Source organism: Leishmania major, chromosome 28, assembly GCF_000002725.2.
Source record: "Leishmania major strain Friedlin complete genome, chromosome 28".
NCBI lineage: Eukaryota > Euglenozoa > Kinetoplastea > Trypanosomatida > Trypanosomatidae > Leishmania > Leishmania major.
In genome coordinates this window covers 1,083,142-1,106,766 of record NC_007269.2, presented here as the reverse complement: position 1 = coordinate 1,106,766, position 23,625 = coordinate 1,083,142, and the positions used below count along the sequence as shown (strand labels likewise).

At 60.7% G+C, this 23,625-nt stretch overlaps 4 protein-coding genes across 4 annotated transcripts; all 4 read left to right on the top strand.

Annotated features, from left to right (window-relative positions):
- Nucleotides 1-2,363: 2,363 nt before the first annotated feature.
- On the top strand, nucleotides 2,364-3,965 carry LMJF_28_2900 (putative oligomeric golgi complex component 8; the record flags this gene model as incomplete). The annotated part of the gene is made up of 1 exon (XM_001684524.1): nucleotides 2,364-3,965. One exon carries the CDS (start codon nucleotides 2,364-2,366, stop codon nucleotides 3,963-3,965), a length of 1,602 nt encoding a protein of 533 aa, XP_001684576.1.
- Nucleotides 3,966-5,704: 1,739 nt separating this feature from the next.
- LMJF_28_2890 (conserved hypothetical protein) lies at nucleotides 5,705-6,862 on the top strand (the record flags this gene model as incomplete). Its single annotated transcript, XM_001684523.1, has 1 exon — nucleotides 5,705-6,862. One exon carries the CDS (start codon nucleotides 5,705-5,707, stop codon nucleotides 6,860-6,862), a length of 1,158 nt encoding a protein of 385 aa, XP_001684575.1.
- Nucleotides 6,863-8,595: 1,733 nt separating this feature from the next.
- Nucleotides 8,596-21,273, top strand: LMJF_28_2880 (putative dynein heavy chain; the record flags this gene model as incomplete). The annotated part of the gene is made up of 1 exon (XM_001684522.1): nucleotides 8,596-21,273. One exon carries the CDS (start codon nucleotides 8,596-8,598, stop codon nucleotides 21,271-21,273), a length of 12,678 nt encoding a protein of 4,225 aa, XP_001684574.1.
- Nucleotides 21,274-22,575: 1,302 nt separating this feature from the next.
- On the top strand, nucleotides 22,576-23,328 carry LMJF_28_2870 (hypothetical protein; the record flags this gene model as incomplete). Its single annotated transcript, XM_001684521.1, has 1 exon — nucleotides 22,576-23,328. The coding sequence occupies one exon, from the start codon at nucleotides 22,576-22,578 to the stop codon at nucleotides 23,326-23,328; it is 753 nt and encodes a 250-aa protein (XP_001684573.1).
- Nucleotides 23,329-23,625: the final 297 nt, after the last annotated feature.

The following is a 23,625-nucleotide window of genomic DNA, read 5'->3' as shown; positions in this document are numbered from 1 at the left end:
ATCAACGAACACGAGAAGATACGTGTCTGCTCCCCACCGTCTTCGCTTCCCCCCCCCCCCTCCTCTTGTTTTGTTCTACCTGAATAAAAGCCAAAGAGAAGAGCACCCTCCTCTCTGACCATTGTGCTAGGCTCTCCCACTATGCCGAGAGACACGCGGTCTCTCTTCTTCCCCATCTTCCCTGCTTTCTTGTCCCCCTCCCCCTTTTTTTTCAGGGGGAAGGGCGGCAGCGGCGGCATTGCGTGTGTGTGTGTGTTTTGCTCGTGGCGTCGTCTCTCGCCATCGCTTTCGCTTTCACCGATTTTGCCTTGTTTGAATTTGTCTTTTTGAGTGGCCTCTTTGGCCCACAACAGTGAAAAGGTGATGACAAGCACGCGACGAGAACAGGCACCAACACCAGCAGCACATGGTACACGAGAAGACACTCTCGCACCTGCGCATATCTTCAGCGCCCGAATGCAACTTCGCCCAATTACACGGAGGCGGGCTTGGGTGTTTGTGTCCGCGAGTTTCCATGTGTGGGCATATATCGGTGTACGTGCGCGCCTTATCGACACACGTTTGTTTCAGATATGCAAGCGGAACAATTCCTGCTTCATGTGTTTTCCCCGACAGATTTCGAGTGGTTGCGTGCGCGCGTGTGCATGTGCACGTGCGTATAGTCGCACTCCGCTCTTATCACATCAGTGGTCTCTGAACTCTTTCTCCGCTCACCTGCCACGATACAGGCAAACAGCGGGTTCTGGGCATGGATGATGATGTGGATCGAGCACGCACCCAACCGCAAGAGCACTTACATGCACAAAGATGCAGGTGTTTCGTGCTCATCTACTGTAAGCAGCTTATCTTCTTTTTCCATCTCTTTTCGTCTCGCTTCTGTGTGTCCGTTTTTATTTTCCACACATGCGACACTCGTCTCTCTCTCTCTCTCTCCGCCATGTGCCTGTGTGTACGCAAGTTTATATCTTCTGCTTTATCGTTGCCTTTATTGTTCTATCTTTTTTCTTGTTCTTCATCGGCTTGCTCGATGCCTTTGTTGACTGCGTCTTCATGTGCCTCCTCCCCATCCTCTGCGTGCACTTGGTTGTGTGCGTGTGTGTTTGCGGCGACTCTTTGCTCCCTTGTTTCTCTTCATTCCGGTTGACCACCCGACGGCTGACGCAGTGCTCTGCAAGCATGCTCTCCCTGTCGAAGAAGAGGATGATGAACACGCGAGAAGGAAACTGCACAAAAGGAGGAGAAAGTGACGACTGGCAGGAGAGGAGAGAGGAAGGAGTCAGCGCCACAAGTGCGTCTTGCCTCTCTCTCCCCTCGCAGTCTGCCTCGCCTTTCACAGAAACTCGCATGCGCATGCACTCGCACACACAACCAAAGATGGCAGTTCCCTCAAACGCAACCCGCATTTCAGTGGAGGCTTTTTTTCGCAGTCTCTCAGCTGCCTGTGGAGTGCCTGTCTGCGTGCTTTCGCAGGGACGGAGATGATAGCATGTGTGTGTGTGTGTGCGTGTGTGTGTGTGCACATGTTTCGAATATGCATCCTTTCCGTTTTCGCGTCTCTGCCTGGCTCCTTCTCTTTCTGTTAACCACCGAGTGATGGACCTCCACGCGCACCTCCAGCGGCCTCGCCGTTTCTACTTTCGTCCCTCATGTGTTGCTTGTCTGTGCTGCGCTCACATGAGCCAGTGCACGTGCTTGTGTCGCTCTAAAGAGGAGCGTCTGTGTGTCGCTGCGCGCGCATCGGTAGGCCTGGTATCGACACTGTTGCCGAGGGCAAGGGACGAGCGAATGGTGGCGTGCGAGTGCAAGCAGAAGCTGACAGGAGAGGATAAAGCATCATAAAGAACAGCAGCAATGGAAACGAAATTGAGGAAACCAAACATGGACCAGCACACCACTCAGCTGTGGGGCGATGATGCTGCGGAGTGCGTCACACAAGTGGCAGCAAACGAGCTGCGCGCCGTAAGCGGAAGCGCAACACGCTCAGGCGCGCGCTGAGAAACATGAAAGCGATTTTACGGAATTCAAGGCGAGTTGCAGGCAACTGTCGACTCGTATTTTATATGCACGTAATCATCATGTCTCTCCTTCTCCGGCTTTATCCTACGCATGCATGCACGTCGCTCTCTTTTTTCTCTCTGTCTCTGTGTGTCCATGCCACGCTGCCGAGGAGTGCTGCGAAGGTGTCCTCATTGTTGTTGATTTCACTCCGGTGCGCTCGCACGCACCCAGTCCGGCTCTCGTATCGCACGTCTCGACAGGGTAGCCACCACCGTCGCTTCTGCGGCCCCACCCTACCGTTCTCGCATGGCTCGTGAACGTCTTCGCTTTCACTCAACCCCACCAACCGTCGTTTCAGTGCAACCATGACAACCTCCTCTGCCGAGGAGGCCCGGGTGCGGCAGTCCATTGTGAACTGTGCAGTCGATCACTACGATCTGTTGACCAACGCGCAGGCCGCAAACGTGGCGGCCGCGTCGCTCTCCAGCACTGCCGAAGACACCGCGAAGGAGCTGACAGCATCCTTGCAAACACTGCACTCCTGGTCGCAGCTTCTCCAGTATGCGGGGCAGTCGTGGCGTCAAGAGAAGACGCAGTTGCACAGCGCTGTCATGAGCCACCAGAAAATTGTGGCTCTCATGGAGTCGCCTGCCTTAGTGGAGGAGTGCGTGCGGCAAACAATGTTCCACGAGGCGCTCCTCATATTCGACCACGTCATGATGCTGTGCCAGCACATGAGCGACGTGTACGTTTTTCAGAGACTGCAGAAGGAAGTGGTGGACACGATGGAGCAGGCGGTGAACACGCACGTGCTGCCGATGCTGTCGGGTGGGCTCACGGTGGACACGGCCTACAAGGCTATCTCCCTCCTTCGCCGCCTTGGTGGCTCCCCGGCGTCGCTGCGTGCACTCTTCCTGCGCAGCCGCGCTGCCTACATTCGTCATCTGCTGCAGGAAGCTGAATCCAGCGTGGTGCCCTACTCTCTCATCCTCAAGTACATCACGGTGTACAAGATGCACGTGAACGAGGTGACGCTGCAGTACAAGGCGTGCTTCCCGTCCAGCACCGAGGCCCAGCAGCGGCAAGCGACGGAGGAGCTGAGCCTGTGGTGTCAGGAGCAGGCGCACATGTTCATGCACCTCATCGCGGCGGCGCTCCAGCACCTGCACAACGGCTCTGAACTGGCGCTCGTGGTGCAGCAGTGCCGCAGCTGCGCGAGTGCCAGTGCGCGGGTACACACAGACGTGCTTGGGCTCCTGGGCAGCATACTTGTCCAGAAGGTGCACGCACTCTTCGCTGACGGCATGCGGCAGGCCAGGACCACTTATCGCACCGCCATGCAGACCTCCTCGTGGCGTGTTTCTGTGTACTGCCGCAACAACTCGACGCTGGCGTCGTCTACGGTGATCCAGGCCCCTCAGACTATTAGCGACACGCCAGCCGTGCAGCTAGCTCAGTGGCTGCCGCTCGCGTACGCGCTCAACGGGATGCTCTCCTCCTTCAACGCCATCCGCAAGTGTCTGTTACCAGGGTTTGAGGCGCCGTGTGGGGAGGAAGTGCGACAGCTGGTGTGCGAGGTGGGACAGGACATGCTGAATGACGCGCCTCTGCTCGACACAATGTACAGCGCTGAACGGGCAGTGTTCATGGCCTTTGTGAAGGCGTTTCAACGGTTGTGGTACCCATATGTACTGCACCTGGTCGGCCGCCTTCTCGGACCTGCGCACCGCGAGGACTTGGAGGACCGCACGCAGGCTCTAATGTATGGCATTGGAGAGCTTCTGTTTGCGGTAGAGCCGTCGTCGACGGTGCCGGCTGCAGAAAGTGCGAGCTCCGTCGCGCCGGCGCCGGCGCCGGCACACCCGCACGCATCGACGACACTTGCTCCACCGACACCAGACCTCACCATCGCTCCCGTTGCGGCGCCTTCGGTGCAGCCAGCGCCGACTACCTCTGCACCGACCTAGTGAAGCAACGCCGCACTTGTGGTCACCTCTTCGACTTCACCCCGCATCGGGAGATGATCCGGCGGCTACATCGGGAGCCGCTTGTGGGTGCTGTGAAGGGTGGAAGCGAGAGGGGCGTGGGTGCGCCAGGGAATCCGTAAGAGAAGAATCGCGGTGGTGACATGGGGGCTTGCAGGGTAGGTGCGCGCTGCGAAAGCAACAGCAATGGTAGCGCCAATGCTGGCGGCCACTCGATCTTCTCTTTCCATGTCGGTGCTGGGCTGATCATCCGCAACCCCCTTCCGCTTGACCCTCCCGCCACCCCCACGCTTCTCGAAAGCGTGCGGACTCAAGAGAGGGTGGAATGCCCCCTGCTGCCACACAGGCTCATAGCGGCGTTCAACCTGCCGAGAGACGTGCGGGCACAACATCCACGCAGGCCTCCCCCCTTGCGACATGGACGAAGATGGAGGATGAAGACAGAAGCCCCCCCCCCTTCTTCAGACACCAGCGTCGTCCTGAAACATGCCCCAGGATGCCAAAATGCAAGCACTGTGCGCAGGCGCTGTCACGCCCAAGCCGGCATGGTGTATCGCATCCAAGCAAGGTACCCAGGGGTCCAGCGAGCAGGAGTGATGGACGAACAAGGCGCGAGGAGACCCAATATACGGATTAGCACCCCAAGCGCATGTGTGCGGAGCGTGCTGCATCTGCTACATTCGACCTGGAGGACTGATGAGGCACAGATGCCGGAAGCATGACGAGAGTGCCCTCGAGATCCACCATCAAGCCCTCCCGACTCTCCTGTTGTGAGTCACCACACCCTATTAGGGGATGCCGCGACTTGAGGCGACTGAGAGGGCGAAGCACGGCACACGGGCAGCGTGCGCAGAGTCTCCGAGGGTCATGGCCTGCAACTGGCCAACTTCCTCCCTGCGCGCATCTGGCATGCACCGAGAGACCACCTCCCCACTGTTACTCCGCACGACAAACGTCACTGCTTCCGCCCTCGAGCAGGACCCTGCACGCGGCCCGATTTGGATCAAAGCATGCAGTACACCGGAGTCTCCGTATGGCGCCGATCGCGCAGCACGCGTGCGACGAATGGACAAGGGCAGGCAAGACGAGTCCGGTCGACGCATGGCGCTGATTCTGGAGCAAGACGCTGCATCCTAGGCGACCAGGATGTAGCCGCAGTGCAGCAGAAGCTGGTGGTGTGTGGTGGCGTGTGCACATGCGTGTATGTCGGTTGACTGACCTGCTGGTGGTCGGATGCGCACATTGGAGAAGAAAAAAGATGAGGGTGCCCGCTGGAGGCATGCGTCCCGCTCACGTTAGCGAGTTGGAAGGACGCTGTGTGCGTGCGTGTGTAGGTGTGTGTCTGTTGCTTCGCTGAGGCACGACGCTGGACCAGGTCAAGTACAGCGAGAAGGGGAACAAAACGAGCGCTGTATCTGCGACAGACAATGACGTCATCCCGAATCTTTCACCACACTGCGAGAACGCAGACCGCGTGTTCGCGTATGCACCTCACGTTGTAGTGCTTAAAGGCTGACCCAGTCGTTTAGCTGCGGCACGGCCTTTCGGCGGGTCTACACGCGGATGGCGTTGTGCCGCAGCGCGCACCCATTGGCACTGCTCATGACACTATCCCGCGTGCGCTCCTGATTTTTCTCTTGCATGCTTCTTCTTTTCCCGCGGTTGTGTCTCTCTCTTTCTCTCGGCTCAGTCTGGCAAACGCCCACGGGCGCAGATAGGTCATGTCCATCGTCTTCGACACCATCTCTGCCAAGTCGCCCCCGTGCGAGGGCGAGGGCGCTTCATCAGCGGAGAGCCTGGCCGCTCTCATGCAGCAAGCGTACACGCAGCAGTACACAGAGGCACGTAATCAATACAAGGCGTCTCACGCACGCTTTACCGCCCGCGTGAAGCGGCCGCCTCTTTCGCAGCTCGAGCGTTACTGCACAAGCGTCTTCCAAGACCTATCCTTGTACACGAGCGCCATCAATGCTGAGGAGGCGTGCGCGCCTTCTGCGTGCACGCATGGCCCGCGACGCATTGGCATCCACTCGGTGAATCACGAACTTCGCCTTCGTGCACAGAAGCGGCTGCGCGCTGCACCTGCGAAGCCGAAGCGCGATGCAGATGATGTAATTGCACTTCTAGTGGCGCAGGAAGCGGCCGAGTATGCCGACCTGCTGGAGCTGGAGGCGAAGTCCTTCATGGGGGTTGCTCGCGCCTACTACCAAACGATATTTGGGCCCACCAACGACCTTGTGTGGCTCGAGGCGCAGGCTCGGCGCAGCTTTGAAGACGAGTACAGCCGTGCCACAATGGCTTTCCTCGCCCAGCTGCGTGAGGAGATATGGAGGGCGGAACAGCGGCTGTTTTTGCGCGCACTGGGAATGTTCCCCGATGCGCTACCGCACGTCGCGCAGCTGCGCCGCATTGCCGCGGAATTCGATGCACTGCAGCAGGCCAAGTTGTCCGTGCTGGAAAGCCGCGAGGCAGTGCCTCTGTGGCAACGCGTATGCATCATTCGAGGCGAGACGGAGAGCGAGGAGGACATCATATTCAGGCGGATTTTGCTAGCCTGCGTCGTTGAGGCGCACGGCATCAGCGAAGGGTACCTGCGGTACGACACCGTTACCGGCCGCCTGCGGCACACGTACAAGGAGGTTCCGCCATTCATGAGGGATGTCATCGACTACTCCATGCAGTTCGAGCCCTTTGCCGCGGTTCTGGAGGAAGAGACGCAGCGCATGCGAATCGTGGAAGAGGCGGAGGGTGCCTGTGCCTCCCTAGCTGCAGCCCTCGCCTCTGGTGACGACGCGGAAGGCAACGTCTCATCTACTCCTGACACTTCTAACGCCCCTGTAGCACCAAGCCACGCCGATCAACCAGCGGCAGAGACCTGAGGGAGTGCAGCGGGTGCCTGCCACAGATACCGGAGACGCATCATAAAATGGAAGGGCCGTACAATGCACACGTGCACAAGGTGCGTATCAGTATGTATGTATGGGTTAAATCGATGTACACTAGTGACGCGGCAGGCAAAGTTGGACACCATCTTGTCCTAGTTTTTATTGCTGTTGTTTTCACGGCGCTTGTTCTCTCACACACGCCGAGCTCCTATGCCTCATTTTCGCCTGTAATACCATCATGTGTGTCGGCGTTGATGCCGCATGTGCGATATGCAGAGCAGCTGCGAGAGAGTCGGAAGGCGAGAGTGAGACTGCCAGCGCTCCAATGATGTAACCGAATGTGTGTAGTGGGCCGTCCGTGCTGTCCCCCTTCCTTCTTCCCTCTCCCTCCCCCCCCCAGCCGCCTCGCATCTCGCTTGCCTCTTACGCCATGTTGTTCACCCCCTTCACCACCGCTTTGTCTGCCGCTCGCTCGCTCGTTGGCGTATGTGACTGCCTTCACTTTCCGCATCACCTCTACCCCTCCCCCCCCCGCACACACACACACACACTGAGAACTTGTGGTTTGCCGTATCCCCGGGAGGAGGGGGAGGGCCGAGCGAGAAAGAGGGGGGGGGGAGGTTGCAGGGTCGTGGAGGAGCGTTTAACTGCATTCCAGCAACAGTGACAATATACACGCACGGTGCGGCAACAGCTCCATCGGACTTGCTGCGCACGGGCAAGGGGTGGGTGCCATTCTGGTTGCAGGCCCTTCCCCGGTTTGCTGTTCCTCTTTCTCCGCAACTGCATGACACCGGTGGGCGCGCGGCGTGTGAAGAAAATGACGTCACTGCGTGCCCCCTGTCGAAGTGAGCTGGTACGCACTGTCTCGTAGCGCGGCTGCCTCTGAGAGGTACCTCCCAGCTTCCCGCAAACATGTATCACTGCCTCCAAGCCTCTCGTCTTTTTTCTTCCCTTATTCCTCCGTTATGCTGCGGGGACGGCGCTGCCACGGCGACACGCACGCACACCCGCTCACTGCCCCCCTCACACCAGTGTAATGGGCACACAAGTGAATGAGAAGTCAGAATACCACTTGTGTACGTATCCGCCACCTCACCGGTAGTGCAGCAAGCAGGACGCCAACAGCCTCCGCGCGCACACGTACAGAGCGAAGGCGACATCACAGTGACTCGAAGTATTTAGTGACGTTGATTGTGAAAAGAGGGAAGGAGAGACGGCAGATTCGGCCTCTGCCCGTCTCCCTACCGCTTATTTTCCTGTTGCCAGTCTGACGTGCGCCGACGCGTGTGCTTGTGTCCGTAGGGAGCTGCATACTCTCTCGTACACAGTAGACGTGCAGCAGCCTTCACTGACGGAGAGGGAAGGTATCGCGTACGTCTCCAGTGCGTCCTCGCGTGGCTGTGCGAGCGGTGAAGACATCAGCGTGGCTCTTCGTTTTCGTTTATTCCGCTTCTCTACGCATCACCACTAGGCAGTGGCGCGTCGTTCTCACTCTCGCTCTCTCTGAACTTGCACAGCGTGTCGCCTCCATCACCGAGGTGGACATATTGATTCACCCCTCCCGTTGAAGGGCCTAGACACACGTGCGCTGGGTCGCTTGCCATTCGGCTGCTGGGCACCTGTCTGCCCGTACTAAGCGGCCCCCATCTCGCCTTCCTCACCCCCGCGGCGTGCCGGGCTGCCGTCCTTACTCTGGCTCGACTCGCAGGTGTTTCACGTCGATCATGTACTCGCAGAAAAGGCGGGGCTCGGCGGAGCTCAAGGCATCGGCGTCCTCGGTGACGCTGACTGCGTCGACTATGCCTCTCGCCAAGCGAACAAAGTTAGAGGTCACGCAGCGCAACCCGATCCACATCTCAAAGGATGTGGCAGATGCCTGTGGCACGGTGAACCCGCTCTCGGCGCGCCTCTACAGCGACGGCATCAGCAGTGGCGCTCAGGTTGGAGTGCCGAATCGTCTAACGCAGTGCCAGTCACCTGCTGTCAGCTTCGTACCCCACCCGCCCGCTGAGCTGGCGGCAACCACGTTCGCCAAGACGGATCCCGCCGCCTCCGCGCGCCCCCGCGGCGAGACGCACATGGTGAACTCACTGCATGTGTTCAACCCGCCGAGTCACACAGACGCGGAGCTCAAGGAGGTGTTCGCCGCCTCCGCCAAGTCCATCTCGTCACGACTCCCTCGCGGCACAGCGGCGGCGGCGCCACCGGCAAAGCTCGCTCCGCTGACGTCGGAGCGGGTGAGTGCCGGTGGCGGCAACACCGGCGCCGCGGCGACCGCCTTGTTCGACCCCGAGCAAGGCAAGAGCACTGCGGAGGCTACGGCAATGCGAGCGCTCGCCACCATTCCACGCTTTCACAAGTCCACCTCGAACTCGCCGAACGAGTTCGTCTACTTGATGATGCGGCCCCGCGGCATTCGCGACCCGCTGAACCCGTATGACCTGCAGCCGATGGCCCGCACCGAGGCACAGGGCCGCAACTACTACACCGTCTCTGCCGCCGGCGTGACGCACTTCACCGAGGGTGGCGCCGAGTTCATTGAGCTGCCCAAGTGGGAGCGCGAGTGTCGTATCTTCCATGCTATCCGTGAACTGCTCGTGTTTCGCGAGTACAAGCGCTGGCGCAACTTTGTGCTGTGGCGAAGCCTCGTACGTCGCAGTGCGACGGCAAACACTCGGCAGTTCCTCGCCGCACACCTGTTTGCCGCACACCCGAGCCTGTCGGGAGCTCTGCAGGCGGTGCGCAATATCTGTCTGGAAACTGCTGCCTCCGAGGACCTTTACCAGTCCAGCACAGAGACAAGCACGCTCGACGTGTACACGACGACGCTGCAGACGCACTTGCAAGAAGAGCGGCGCCGGTTAGAGAACATGATCAAGCGCATTCGCGATCACGTCGAGCAGGCGTGCAAGACTACCATGTTCACCTGGCAGCTCGAGCGTGAGCGGCAGAAGCTGCTCTACGAGGACGCCGATCAGCAGAAACGGAAGGTGCTCGACGTGCGGGAGCTGGGCATGCAGGAGCAGCCGTCGTACATTGAGCTGACGCAGCGCAAGACGATGTGCCGGCGCCTCACCGCCTTCATCAAGCTATGCGACTATCTCATAGTGGAGTGCCTCACCGGGCTTGCCGCCAAAGCTGTGTCGCACGTGCGACGCGATCTGGAGATGTCCAACACTGTTCCGGCGAGCGCGCCGGCTGCGGCGACGGAGAAGACTCGCCGTGGTGGCGGCGCAGCCGCGGCTGCCACGACTAGCGCCTTCACCGGCCCGCTCTGGAACGTCGACGTGGTGTACAATGCCGACCAGCAGGCTATCGAGCTTGTGCCGTCGGCGGTGCAGATTCGCGAGGCCATCGAGGACATGCTCCAGGACTACGTGCGCGCTGTCGGTGTGATTCCGCGTCTAACATCACTCAACACGTTCCTGATCTACACCAGCAATGCGCAGGACGAGCTGGGGAACGACACGGTCGGCGCGGGACCGGATGTGGCGGATATGGTGATGGCCGAAGAGAGCTACAAGCAGGACGTGGCCGCCATTCACACCTCCCTCGCCAGCTCCTTCGCCAAGATGCACCGCTACGCGCACACCTTCGAAGTGTTCAAGGAGATGTACATTAGCAACAGCCAGCTGCGGGAGGAGGCGCTGCTGGAGAGCAACGAGACGCTTCACTACTTCCGCGAGCAGCTCGCCACCTACAAGGCGCAGACGGACTCCATCTCGTCGAATATTCCGAACTTCGAGGACATTGGGATGATGCGGATGTGGACAGAGGGGCTGCGCGACTTCTTCACGCCGAGCCCAGTGACGTGCTTGGACATCTTCCACAAGGCCCTCCCCGTCATCGCGCGTCGGCGCAACGAAACTCTGCTCAAGGAGCTGCAGGAGCACACGACCTATCTCGCCGCGGCGCCCAAGACGATTGAACACTATGTAGAGTACCTTGACTACTGCAACGCGCTGGAGAACTCCTTCGACGGCATTGCCTCCTCCTACGACGTGGTGCGCGAGCTGTTCAACCTTCTGCAGGAAGAGAAGATCGACGTGAACGAGGAAGACGATGAGACGTACCGCAGCGGCACCCGGCCACAGTTCGACAAGCTGCGCACGCTGCTGCAAATCACTGAGGACAGCAAGGAGGCACAGCAGCGCTTCTTCAGCCGCAGCATTGAAGAGGAGATGGACCAGCTGCGCCGCCGCATCGAGTCCGTGTACGACCGCGCGGGACAGTCGATCGTCATGTCGGGCGAGGCAGACGTGGCAGAGGCAAACGCGTACATGAAGGCCCTTCTTGAAGAGGCAGAGGGCATCGCCGCGCGCGAGAAGAAGCTGCGCGAGTTCCAGATCGAGATCGGGGCCGAGGAAACCGTGGTGGAGGTCATGGCCGAGATGCTGCACGACGTCAGCATCAAAGCAAAGCTGTGGGCCGGCATCGGAGACTGGAACACCTTCACGGAGGAGACCCACGTGCTGCCCTTTGACCAGCTCGACGTGGCGACGGTGCAGGAGGTGGTGCAGAAGTACTCGTCGCTAGTAAAGCAGGTGTCCTCGAAGCTGGCAAGCAATGCGGTGGTGCCGCGTCTGAAGAGCAGCGTGGAAGAGTGGCGCCAACTGCTGCCAATCTTGCAGGCACTCACGAATCCCTCCCTCAAGTCGGAGCATCACGCAAAGATCTCCCTGATCGTCGGGCCCGTCGCAGACGCCAGCGGCAGCACCTCGAAGACTCTCAGTGAGTGGGCAAACCAGTTCACCATAGGGATGCTGCTGCAGCACGAAATCCTCAAGTACCGCGACGAGATACTCGTCGTGAGCGCGTCGGCCACCGAGGAGGACAAGCTGCAGAGGCAAATTGACAGGGTGAACGCGATGTGGAACGGCGGTGGGCCGAAGCCGCCCGCAGAATTCCAGTTCCACGCGCACAAGGACAGCAAGGACGTCTTCACACTCGTCGGCGCCTCCGTCGAGGACGTGACGACGCTGCTGGATGACTCCACCGTCGCCATCTCTACCATCGGCAGCAGCAAGCACTGCCAAGGTGTACTGCGCTCGCAGGTGGACCGGTGGGAAAACCGGCTCAAGTACATGTCGGAGACGCTGGAGAGGTGGGTGGAACTGCAGCGCAACTGGATCTACCTCGAGAACATTTTCTCCTCCGTTGAAATACGCAGCCAGTGGAAGGACGACGCTCAGCGCTTCGAGAAGGTTGACCGCTTTTACCGCGACTTGATGCGCAAGGCCCACGACCTGCCGACCGCCTACCGCAGCCTCCTCATCAACCCACCATCCTTCGACACCGCCGCCACCGGTAGTGGCCGCACGCTGAAGCACGACCTCGAGACGTACATCAAGGAGCTGGAGAAGGTGCTGATCAGCATGGAGAAGAAGTTGGAGGAGAAGCGGCGCGCCTTCCCACGCTTCTACTTCCTCAGCAACGACGACCTGCTCGACTTGCTCGCCAAGGCCAAGACACCAGAGCTGATGATGCCGCACATGCTGAAGATGTTCGACGGCATCAAGTCCCTCACGCTGTCGGCGCAGAATGACATCACGCACATGAACTCCATGGAGGGGGAACAGGTGGAACTGGACCATCAGGGCATCAAGGCGCGTGGCCCGGTGGAAGTCTGGATGGACTTGCTGGAGCGCGAGATGTTCTCAGCGCTGCGGTGCCGTGCCCAGCGCTGTCTCGAAGACTACGAGGCTCGCCAGGACCGCACCGATTGGATGTTTCAACACCCAGTGCAGCTCGTGCTGATCGTGGAGCAACTTCTGTGGACGCGTAGCGTCGAGGAGGCGCTGGACAAGATCGACTCCCCGCAGCTCATGCTCCGCATGCGTGACAAACAGCGCCGCAACCTCGAGGTGCTGGCGGAGCTGACGGCACGCAACCTCTCTAAGGTACAGCGTGTTCTTCTCTCGACAATCATCACGATCGACGTGCACGGCCGCGACCTTGTTGAGGAGATGTGCGACAGCGGCGTCGCCGAGTCTCTAGAGTTTGGCTGGACAAAGCAGCTGCGCGTGTACTGGGAGAAGGGCGCGGACGGCAATGGCACGGTGTTCATCCGGCAGAACAATTCTCGGTTCGTTTACGGCTACGAGTACCTCGGCGCACAGGGGCGACTCGTCATCACCCCGCTGACCGACCGCATCTACATGACCGTGACAGGTGCCTTGAAGTTGCATCTCGGTGCCTCCCCTGCCGGGCCGGCCGGGACTGGCAAGACGGAAACGGTGAAGGACCTGGCCAAGAATCTGGCGCGGCAGTGCATCGTGTACAACTGCTCTGACGGTGTCACGTACAAGATGATGGAGAAGTTCTTCTCAGGTCTCATCCAGACCGGCGCGTGGGCCTGCCTTGACGAGTTCAACCGCATCAACATCGAGGTACTCTCCGTCATCGCATCCCAGCTGCTGGAGATCAAGCTGGCACTGCAGAATGCACAGGAGACGTTCACGTTCCAGGGCACGCCCGATGTACGGGTAAGGCCGACGTACGGCGCCTTCGTCACTATGAACCCCGGCTACGCTGGACGCACGGAGCTGCCGGACAACTTGAAGATCCTGTTCCGCCCCGTGGCGGTCATGACGCCGGACTTCCGCATGATTGCTGAGGTGATCCTCTACTCGGAAGGCTTCAAGAACGCCCACGACCTGTCGCTGAAGATCACGCAGCTCTACAAGCTCAGCTCAGAGCAGTTGTCGCCGCAGGACCACTACGACTTCGGTATGCGTGCATTGAAGTCGATTCTCGTCATGGCCGGCGACCTCAAGCGCTCTCAGCCGGACGTTGAGGAGGACCTCACGCTGATCGTGGCGTGTAACGACTCGAACGTGCCGAAGTTCGTCGCGGAGGACATTCCGTTGTTCCGCGGCATCATGCAGGATCTGTTCCCCGGCGTGAGCTTCCCGGAGCGCGAGTATCAGGAGCTGCTACCAGCGATGCAGCGCATCATGGCTGAGAGGAAGCTAGTGGACGTTGGGCAGTGGATGAAGAAGGGCATCCAGTTCTACGAGACGCTCATTGTGCGTCACGGCGTGATGCTGGTCGGCGTGACGGGTACAGGTAAGACGGAGGCGCGGCAGTGCATCGCGGGGGCTCTGACAAATCTTGCCGTGGCAGGGAGCGCGAACAAGATGGCGCGCCCTGTCATCGAGTTCGTGCTGAACCCCAAGTCGGTGCTCTTGCACGAGCTGTACGGACAGCTGGACGTGAACACGAACGAATGGAAGGATGGTGTGCTCGCTGCCATCGCAAAGGAGTGTGTGCGGGCCTCAGAGGTCTCGTCGGATCACCGGTGGATGGTCTTCGACGGCCCTGTGGATACGCTCTGGATCGAGTCGCTGAACTCGGTACTGGACGACAGCAAACTGCTCTGCCTTGACAGCGGTGAGCGCATCAAACTACCCGACACGATCCACATGCTGTTCGAGGTTGCGGATTTGGCGGTGGCCTCGCCGGCGACGGTGTCGAGGTGCGGCATGGTGTATGTGGACGCTGAGGACTTGCCATGGAACGCCGTGGCATGCCAGTGGAGTGAGACGAAGCTCGCTGCTGCCGGCGCGCAGCCGCAGTGCCGCGCCTACATCCTCTCTCTCTTCGACGCCTACGTAGAGAAGGGGCTTACCTGGCTGAGGCAGCTGCCTGCGTCGGCAAGCCTGATCAGTGCCGGCGACATCAACGTCGTGCAGTCCCTGTGCGACCTGTTCACGGCGCTCATGCACGTGAACAAAGTGCAGCTGATGGCAGACCCCGTCGGCGAGGCGCCGCCGCCGTCGGACGACCCGATGTTTCGCGAGCGCAACGAAATCTGCAACGCCATCTTCGCCTTTTCCTTTGTGTGGTCTATCGGCGGCAACGTTGACCACGCTGCGATGGAGAGCTTCGACACAATGGTGCGCACGCTTCTCGAGTCGGTGGCACGCTTCCCCAACTACGGCAGTGTGTACGACTACGCCATCAACTTTTCAACGCGGCTGCTCGTGCCTTGGGAGTCGCTGGTGCCTGAGTTCACCTACAACCCCGCCACGCCGTACTTCAACATCCTTGTGCCGACTGTGGACACGGTGCGCTATAGCACCATCGCGCAGACACTGCTTCAGTGCAAAAAGCCCATCCTCTTCAATGGCCAGACCGGTGTCGGTAAGACGTTCATCATGGCGGACTGCCTCCAGCGCAACAAGGAGTCGCTGCAGCTGTCGCTCGTCACCTTCCAGTTCAGCGCGCAAACGTCGTCGGAGCGGACGCAGGAGCTGATAGAGGCGAAGCTGAAGCCGAAGCGCAAGAACCTGCTCGGCGCCGCACCGGGTAAATCTGTCGTACTCTTCATTGACGACTTGAACATGCCAGCCGTGGAAGTGTTCGGTGCGTCTCCGCCGATCGAGCTGTTGCGACAGCTGATGGGCCAGCGTGGCTTCTACGACCGCAAGCTGGCTGGAATGTGGAAGACGGTGCAGGACGTCACGGTTGTGTCCGCCTGTGGTCCGCCAGAGGGCGGGCGCAACCCCATCACCCCACGCCTTACTCGCTTGTTCCACCTGCTCCAAGTGGCGACCCTCACAGACGACTCAATGAAGCGCATCTTCGGCTCAATTCTGAGAGGCTTTATCGAGGCGAAGAACTTTGCGCGCGAGGTAAAGGACATGGTGCCGTCGCTCGTGATGGCCACTGTGGACGTCTTCAACGCGATCCGCGACGCCCTGAGGCCGCGGCCGACCACACCGCACTACACGTTCAACCTGCGCGACCTCTCGAAGGTATTTCAGGGCATGACGCAGGTGATTCCGCGCGTCTGCCGTGACACCGCGACGTTTGTGCGGCTGTGGATACACGAGGTGATGCGGTGCTTCTACGACCGACTCGCCACGGTGGAAGATCGGCGCTACTTTGTGGAGGGCGTCCTCGCGGAGGCGGCGTCCCGCGTGTTTCCCGGCGCGGCGGAAAGCCTGCTCGCGTCGCCGGCGCTGTGGGCGGACTTCACCCGCTTCGGGTCAGTCGAGAAAGTATACGAGGAGGTGCCGGAGGCGCAGCGGCTGGCACAGGTGCTCGAGGAGTACCAAGACGACTACAACGCCACAGAGGCGACCGCCAAACCCGACGACGCGAGCGGCGGCACCACCACCGTGCAGGCGTCGCAGCTGGGCCTCGTCTTCTTCAAGGATCACTGTGAGCACATTGCCCGCATTATCCGCATTCTGCGGCAGCCGCGCGGCAACGTGCTGCTGGTCGGCGTCGGCGGCTCAGGCAAGCGCTCCCTCACCAGGCTCGCCTCCTTCATCGGCGGCTGCCGCATCTTCGAGACGTCCGTCGGCAAGGGCTACAGCATGAACGACTTCCACGAGTTCCTGCTGGAGGTTTACACGTACGCCGGGGTGAAGAACGAGCCGTGCGTGATGCTGCTCTCCGACAACCAAATCGTTGACGAGGCGATGTTGGAGGACGTGAACAACATCCTCAACTCCGGCGAGGTGCCGTCGCTCTTCAACGCCGAGGAGCGCGAGAAGCGCGTCAATGCGTGCATCGAGGCAGCCCAGCAGCACGGCATCACCAGCAGAGAGGACATCTACAACTTCTTCATCAACCGTGTGCGTGACAACATGCATGTGGCACTCTGCATGAGCCCGGTGGGCGACAAGTTCCGTACCCGCTGCCGCCAGTTCCCGTCGCTCACCAACTGCTGCTCCGTCGACTGGTTTGACGAGTGGCCGCGAGAGGCGCTAGAGGGGGTGGCGAGGCGCATGCTGCAGGATATGGCAGGCGCGGTGCCGGCAAGCTTCCACGAGAAGCTACCGCAGCTCTGCGTCGATGTACACGCGGCGACAACCGAGATGGCGCAGCAGTACTACGATGAGCTGCGCCGGCGCTACTACATTACCCCGACCTCCTACCTGGAGTTCATCGAGACGTACAAGGCGCTCCTGCAGAGCCGGCGCAGCCGGGTGGAGGCGCAGCTCGCCCAGGTCGAGAACGGCACAGAGAAGATGCGCGAAACCGAGGAAACGATCACGAAGATGAAGGTCGAAATCGAGGAGAAGCGGCCGCAACTGGAGAAGGCGTCCGAGGAGACACAGGCAGTTGTGGCGGACTTAAAGGTGCGGCAGGCGAAGGCGGCGGAGGTGCAGGTGCAGGTGCGGGCGCAGCAGGAGAGCGCGACGGTGCAGCAGCACGACGCGTCTCAGATCGCGGCAGATGCCAACGCACGTCTGGCTGAGGCGAAGCCGATCATCGACAAGGCGAAGGCGGCACTCGACACGATCCAGGCCAGCGACCTCAACGAGCTCCGCTCCTTCGCCAACCCACCTTCGGCGGTGCTGAAGACGACGCAGGCGTGCATGACCATGTTTGATGCGAAGGACTTCAACGGCGCGTGGTCTGGCAACACGGACTGGAAGGGCGCGCGCGAGTTTCTGTCGCACCGCTCTCTGCTGGACATGATCCGCGGGTACCCCACCGACAACGTGAAGCCGGCGATTCTGCAGAAGGTGCAAAAGTACATCAACGACCCCGAGTTCACGGTCGAGGTGTGCTCGTCGAAGGGCTCGCAGACGTGCGGGTCGCTGTGTGCGTGGGTGCACGCCGTCAACGAGTACTCGAAGGTGGTGAAGGAGGTGGCGCCGATGCGGCAGGCCGCGGCCGAGGCGGAACAGCACTTGGCAGCGACAAATGCGAAGCTGCACGCCGCACAGCAGCAGCTGAAGGAGGTGGAGAAGGAGCTGTCCGATCTCGAGCAGCGCTACCAAAGCAGCGTCGCAAAAAAGAATGACCTGGAAAAAGGACTGCAGCTGTGTATCATCCGCCTCCGCAACGCCGAGACGCTGTCCGGCTCCCTCAGGAGCGAGGGGGCCCGCTGGACGGAGAACATCAAGTTGCTGAGGGCTCAGCTGGCCGCGCTTCCGCTGCAGGTATTTATGGCGAGCGCCTCGGTCGCCTACTTCGGCGCCTTCACCCCGGCGTTCCGTCAGCGGCTCATCGCGCAGTGGACGGCGCAGCTGGCGGAGCGTGGATGTGAGGTGGGCGACTTCTCCTTGACCGCCGTCCTCGGCGACCCGGTCGACACGCTGAACTGGCAGGTGAACGGGTTGCCAAGCGACGAGACGTCCACTGAGAACGCTATTGTGGCGATGCTGTCGACGGCTCCGCGCCGCTGGCCGCTCTTCATCGACCCACAGGAGCAGGCCGTCAAGTGGCTGCTGCGGCAGTTCCAGCAGACCCAGGCAGTGAGCGGGTCAGGCGCGGTGGCGTCGAAGAATCGCAACATGCTGCGTGTGGTGAAGCTGACGGACCCGACGTGGATGCGCACCCTGGAGTTGCAGATCCGACTCGGCGGTGTCGTGATCATTGACGACGTTGGTGAGTCTCTGGACCCGGCGCTGGAGCCACTGATCGCGCGGCGCGTCTTCACGGCTGACAGTGGCGGCCTGCAGATCCAGCTCACCCCGCAATCTGGGCCGATCGACTACCACCCCAACTTCCGCATGTTCCTGTGTAGCAAGCTGCCGAATCCGGTATATTTGCCGGACATCAGCACCCGCGTCACGCTGCTCAACTTCACTGTCACGATGGAAGGACTGTCGGAGCAGATGCTCGGCGAGGTCGTGTCCATCGAGCAGCGCTCCATGGAGGAGGAAAAGAACTCCATCATTCAGCGCATCGCCCAGGGCCAGCGCCGCCTCAAAGCGATCGAGGAGAGCATCCTGGAGCGCCTGCAGAGCACCAAAGGCAACATCCTCGACGACGAGGATCTTATCCGCGAGCTGCAGTCCGCGCAGTCCAGCGCGGAGGTAATCAGCCGCAGCCAAGCCGAGGCGAGCGAGAAGATGCTGACCATCTCGACAGCCCGCGAACGCTACCGCAGCGTTGCCGTGCGGGCGGCGTTGCTGTTCTTTGTGCTAGCTGACGTGGGCCGCATGGATCCGATGTACCAGTACTCGCTTCAGTATTTTGTGAAGCTGGTGCAGCACGAGGTGGAGGGCACCACAAAGCCTCCCGGGTACACGGAGGCGGACCCAGCCATGCTGGAAGACCACCTTCATGCCGCGGTCAGCAACCTCACAAGGGCCACGTACACGCAGATCTGCCGCGGCCTCTTCAACAAGGACAAAACCATCCTGTCGCTGCTCATAGCGACGGCGATTGCCCGGCACGACGGCGTGATCGCAGACGAGGAGTGGCAGTACTTTGTGCGCGCCACTGCCTTTGTTGCCTCGGAGCTGCCGGAGCAGTCGCCAGCCCTCGCTTCATGGATGAGCCGTGTACAGTGGGAGCTGGCCGAGGCGCTCAGCCGCACCGTGCCCACCTTTCGCGATCTTGTCGCCAGCATGGAGTCGGAGCCGGAGGTGTGGCGGGAGTACGCGCAATCCGACGTGCCCCACTCCGCCACACTGCCGGGCGACTGGCAATCGCGTCTACAACTCTTTCAGCGTGTGCTGCTGATCCGGTGCTTCCGTGAGGAGAAGTTGTCGTTCGCGCTTGCCGACTACGTGCGCCAGACGATGGGGGCAGAGTTCATCGAGATGCCGCCCATGGACCTCACCCGCACCCTCAAGGACAGCACCGCGCACACGCCGATTGTCTTCATCCTCTCTCAGGGCGCGGACCCGATGGAGGCGCTGCAGTCCCTCGCCAAGGCCGAGGAGCGGGAACTGCAGTGCGTAAGCCTGGGTCAAGGTCAGAGCGAGAATGCGAAGCGACTCATCGCCACGTGCCGCAAGTCCGGTGCGTGGGCGCTGCTGCAAAACTGCCACCTCTCGAAGACGTTCATGCCGGAGCTGTCGGCGGCCGTCGCAGGTCTGCAGCCCGACGCTGCCGGGGCGGCCGAGATCCACAAGGACTTCCGCCTCTGGCTGACGTCGATGCCCACCGACTTTTTCCCTGTGTTTGTGCTGCAGTCGAGCGTGAAGCTGACGAACGAGCCGCCGACGGGGCTGCGGGCGAATATGCTGCGCTGCTTTGGCGAGCTGACCCCACAGGAGTACGAGACCTTTGGCGACGAGGCCATCGGCGGCAAGGAGTTGAAGGGGCGCGCCTTCAAGAAGCTGTTGTACGGCTTATGCTTCTTCCACTCCGTCGTTCTCGAGCGGCGCAAGTTCGGCCCGCTCGGGTGGAACGTCAAGTACGAGTGGAATGACACGGACTTCCACGTGTCGAAGCAGTGGCTGCGACTGTTCTTTGAGGAGCAGGAGGCAATTCCGTGGGAGTCGCTCGAGTACATTATTGGGCAGATCAACTACGGCGGTCGTGTCACCGACCCGCAGGACCGTGGCACGCTGCTCACCATTCTGCGCAACTACATCTGCCCCCGCATCCTCGAGGAGGGCCACCGCTTCTGCGAGGAGGGGCAGTACATCGTCCCCGCGAGCGGCACGCTGGCCGAGGCGCAGGAGCACATCCAAGCCATGTCCCTCGTCGATGCGCCTGCCATCTTTGGCATGCACGAGAACGCCAACCTGCGCTACCAGCTGCAGACAAGCGAGTACCTGCTGGCGAAGATCGTGTCCATCCAGCCGCGCCTGACGGGGTCCGCTGGGGGCTCCGGCGCAACGCCGGAGGAAGAGGTGCGCCGCAAATGCCAAGAGTTTGAGGCGACGCTACCAGCGCTGCTGACGCGAGAGGAAGCAGGACCCCGCACCTTCACGACGCTCGCGAACGGACTGCCGAACTCCATGTCGACGGTGTTGGCGCACGAGCTGGTGAAATACAACAAGCTGCTTGACAAAATACACCAGACGCTTTCTGACATGCAGAAGGCGCTGCAGGGGCTGACAGTCCTCTCTGCCGACCTCGACGCCATGTACAGCTCCTTCCTTGCTGATCAGGTGCCGCAGCTGTGGACGACCGTGTCTTACGCCTCGCTAAAGCCGCTCGGGGCGTGGTACCGCGACCTGCTCGCCCGCGTGCAGTTCATCCGGTCGTGGTTGCAGAAGGGGGAGCCGGCGGCCTTTTGGATAGGCGGCTTCTTCAACCCGAGCGCCTTCATGACAGGCGTGTACCAAGCTTTCGCGCGCGCCGAGGGGGTGTCGGTCGACAAGCTCGGCTTCCGCTACGAAGTTCTGGGCGTGGAGCCGGAGGCGATCGAGTCGGGGCCGGTGCGTGGGTGCTTCGTGTACGGCATCCAGACGGACGCGTGGCGCTGGGACGTCGAACGGCGAGTAATGGCCGATTCCTTGCCGGGAGAGCCCTACGCTGTGCTGCCGCCTGTTCATTTCCTGCCGGAGCCATCGCACACGAAGCCGGCCGACTTCCACGCCGTCCCCCTGTACCGCACGACGATACGCGCCGGTGTCATCTCGTCCTTGGGCGCCAGCTCCAACTACGTCCTCTCTATCGAGGTACCATCGGTCGATGGCTCCGACTACTGGCTGCTTAAGGGCTCCGCCTGCGTGTGCGCGTTGAATCAATAGAAGGCGGCGGAAGAACAAGCGAAGCACACCGGAGATGGGGAAGGCTGCGCCTGTCACGTATCCGTCTCTTTCTCTCTCTCTGCGTGTTTGTGCGAGACCGCACTTACGTTGCTTCTCTGGCTTGTGCTGCTGCCGTGTTCCTTTCTTATCCGTCTCTGCTTTCAGGGTTAGCGAGCTCTTTCGCCACGTGTGTTCCTATGTGCGTGGTGGGACGGTCTGGGCACACAGGAACACACGCACATACACACGCCCGTGACAAGATGACGATGACGACCACCAACATCGTCCCTCTCCTCAGGGGTGCTGGGTGGGGCTGTTTCTATTTCGTGTAGCGAGCTTGTTGTGCTCTTCCTTGCGTGTTGCGCACCTCTCGGATATACGAGACAAGTCTGTGCCGCGGCGCACTTTTCCCTCCCTCTACGCCTGTCGGCTGCGTTTCCATGTGCGCATGCTCCTGTTTTTTCGTTTGTTTAGAGGAAGAGGGTGTGGGAGGGTGGGCGCCGCCTCTGATTTGTAGACGGAGACGTTCGCACGTGCTATGCCGCCATCGCTGTCAGCGTTGAAGCTGCTCCGGCGCTGCCGGTGCTGCGGCGTGCTTGTGTCTCTGTGTTGATGCGAGTGTGTGTGTGTGTGTGTGTGTGCGTTCGCCCTCTTCTGTTAGAATAGCGCCAGTTGATGTATGCGAGACAGCGCGCAGTGCTGCTGCGTCTTTTTTCTGTCCCTCTTGGCGTGGATGTAAACTTCTTTGCCTATCTGCGTACCTTCTTCAAGATGATCAACGAGGTGGCACACCTGCGCGCAACGGCTCCCCGTCATGAGAGGGCAGCAACGGAGTATTGCAGCCGCATCCAAGCCTCACTCGCCGGGTGCGGGAGCTGTAATGCGGGTCGATCTTTTGCAGCGTCCCCACCTGCCAGATGCAGGCACAGGTAGGGATGCTGCTCCGGCACATGACCACCTGCGTGAGTCCACCTTCTTCATCTCCTATCCTTGGTGACGATCGCCGCCCTCCTCCTGGCCTCCTCATAAGACGCAGTCGCTGCTCACCTCTGCGCGGTTTCTCTTCGCCATACGCCGCCTTTCTCTCATCCGCACGTGTCGTGCTCAATCTGGCAGTGACGAGCAGCGAAGGGGTGGACGGCTGTCCTGCACTGTCATCGCAGCTGCATCATCGGGACGGAAAACAAATACAACATAGAGGAATATATCGTAAAAGGATTGTGTGCACAGACCCCGTCAGCAGCCGCAATCTGCACACACACACACGCACGCGCACGACAAGTCCCGTCTTGGCATCCGACCATGGCCCAGACGGTAGACCAAGTACTGTTGGAGTGGCTCGAGGCAGCACCACGGGTGCCTCGCCGGGAGCGGCAGACGCTGCTGCTCAAAGAACTCATGTTCCTCCATGCACTGCAAGGCATTCGCTTGAGCACGGGAGAGTCAGGCAAGGAGGAGACCGAGCAGCGTAGCTGGAACGACAATCACACGCGAGCTGCGGCGAAGGTGAGCGCGGCACTGCGCCGTGCGTTTCTTGATACCGTCGACACGGATGCTGCACGCCGGCTCGCAGAGTCGCTGTCCGTGTCCACCGACGTAGATATGCTGTATGGGGCCCTCGACACTCACTGCATCATGTTGCTCCACGTCGCCGGAGATGGTCCGCGTCGACCGGCACGGAAGCTGCGCGGTGTGGAGGACATCATCAACGAGCTCAGTGAATTTCAGGAGTCGGTGCTGCTTCTTCGCGTCGACCTCACCTCGTCGGCGCAAAGCCCCCCCGCCACCGCTTCGCCACCCACCCTAGTCGGAGGTGTGTCGCAGGTGAAGAGCTGGGTGGAGCAGTGCACCGCAGAGCTCGAGATCGGCACCCAGGTGACCTACTACGCCGACGCTGAATGCTCGCACGCCTTCTTCGACGTACGAAGCGTGTTTGTTTTCTCTGCCGACGGCGCCAAGGTGGAGCGCATTTCGAGAGAGTTGTTGCCCCGTGGCGGCCACGATCTCAACGATGTGTTGCGCAGCATCCGCTTCGGTGGGTTTTGTGTGGGGTGACGCACGTGCAGGCAGACGGGCAGCGTTGTCACTTTTCTCGCCGTTGAGGCTCGAGCCCGTGAATCATCGTGAAAGGCGATGCCTGCCTGTGTGTACGCGCGCGTTTAAGTCTCGGTTAGAGAGCGGTACAGGCACTCAGGCCGACAGACAGACCGACTTTGGTGTATTGGATCTCATCTCCTGCTCTCTGTCTCTCTGCTATGGCGTCTGGCTTTGCTTGGCCTTGTACATGTCGCTTCTCTCTGTGCTCACCTAGAGGCGTATCAGAGGCCTCTCCGAGGCGCAGCAGCAACGCGT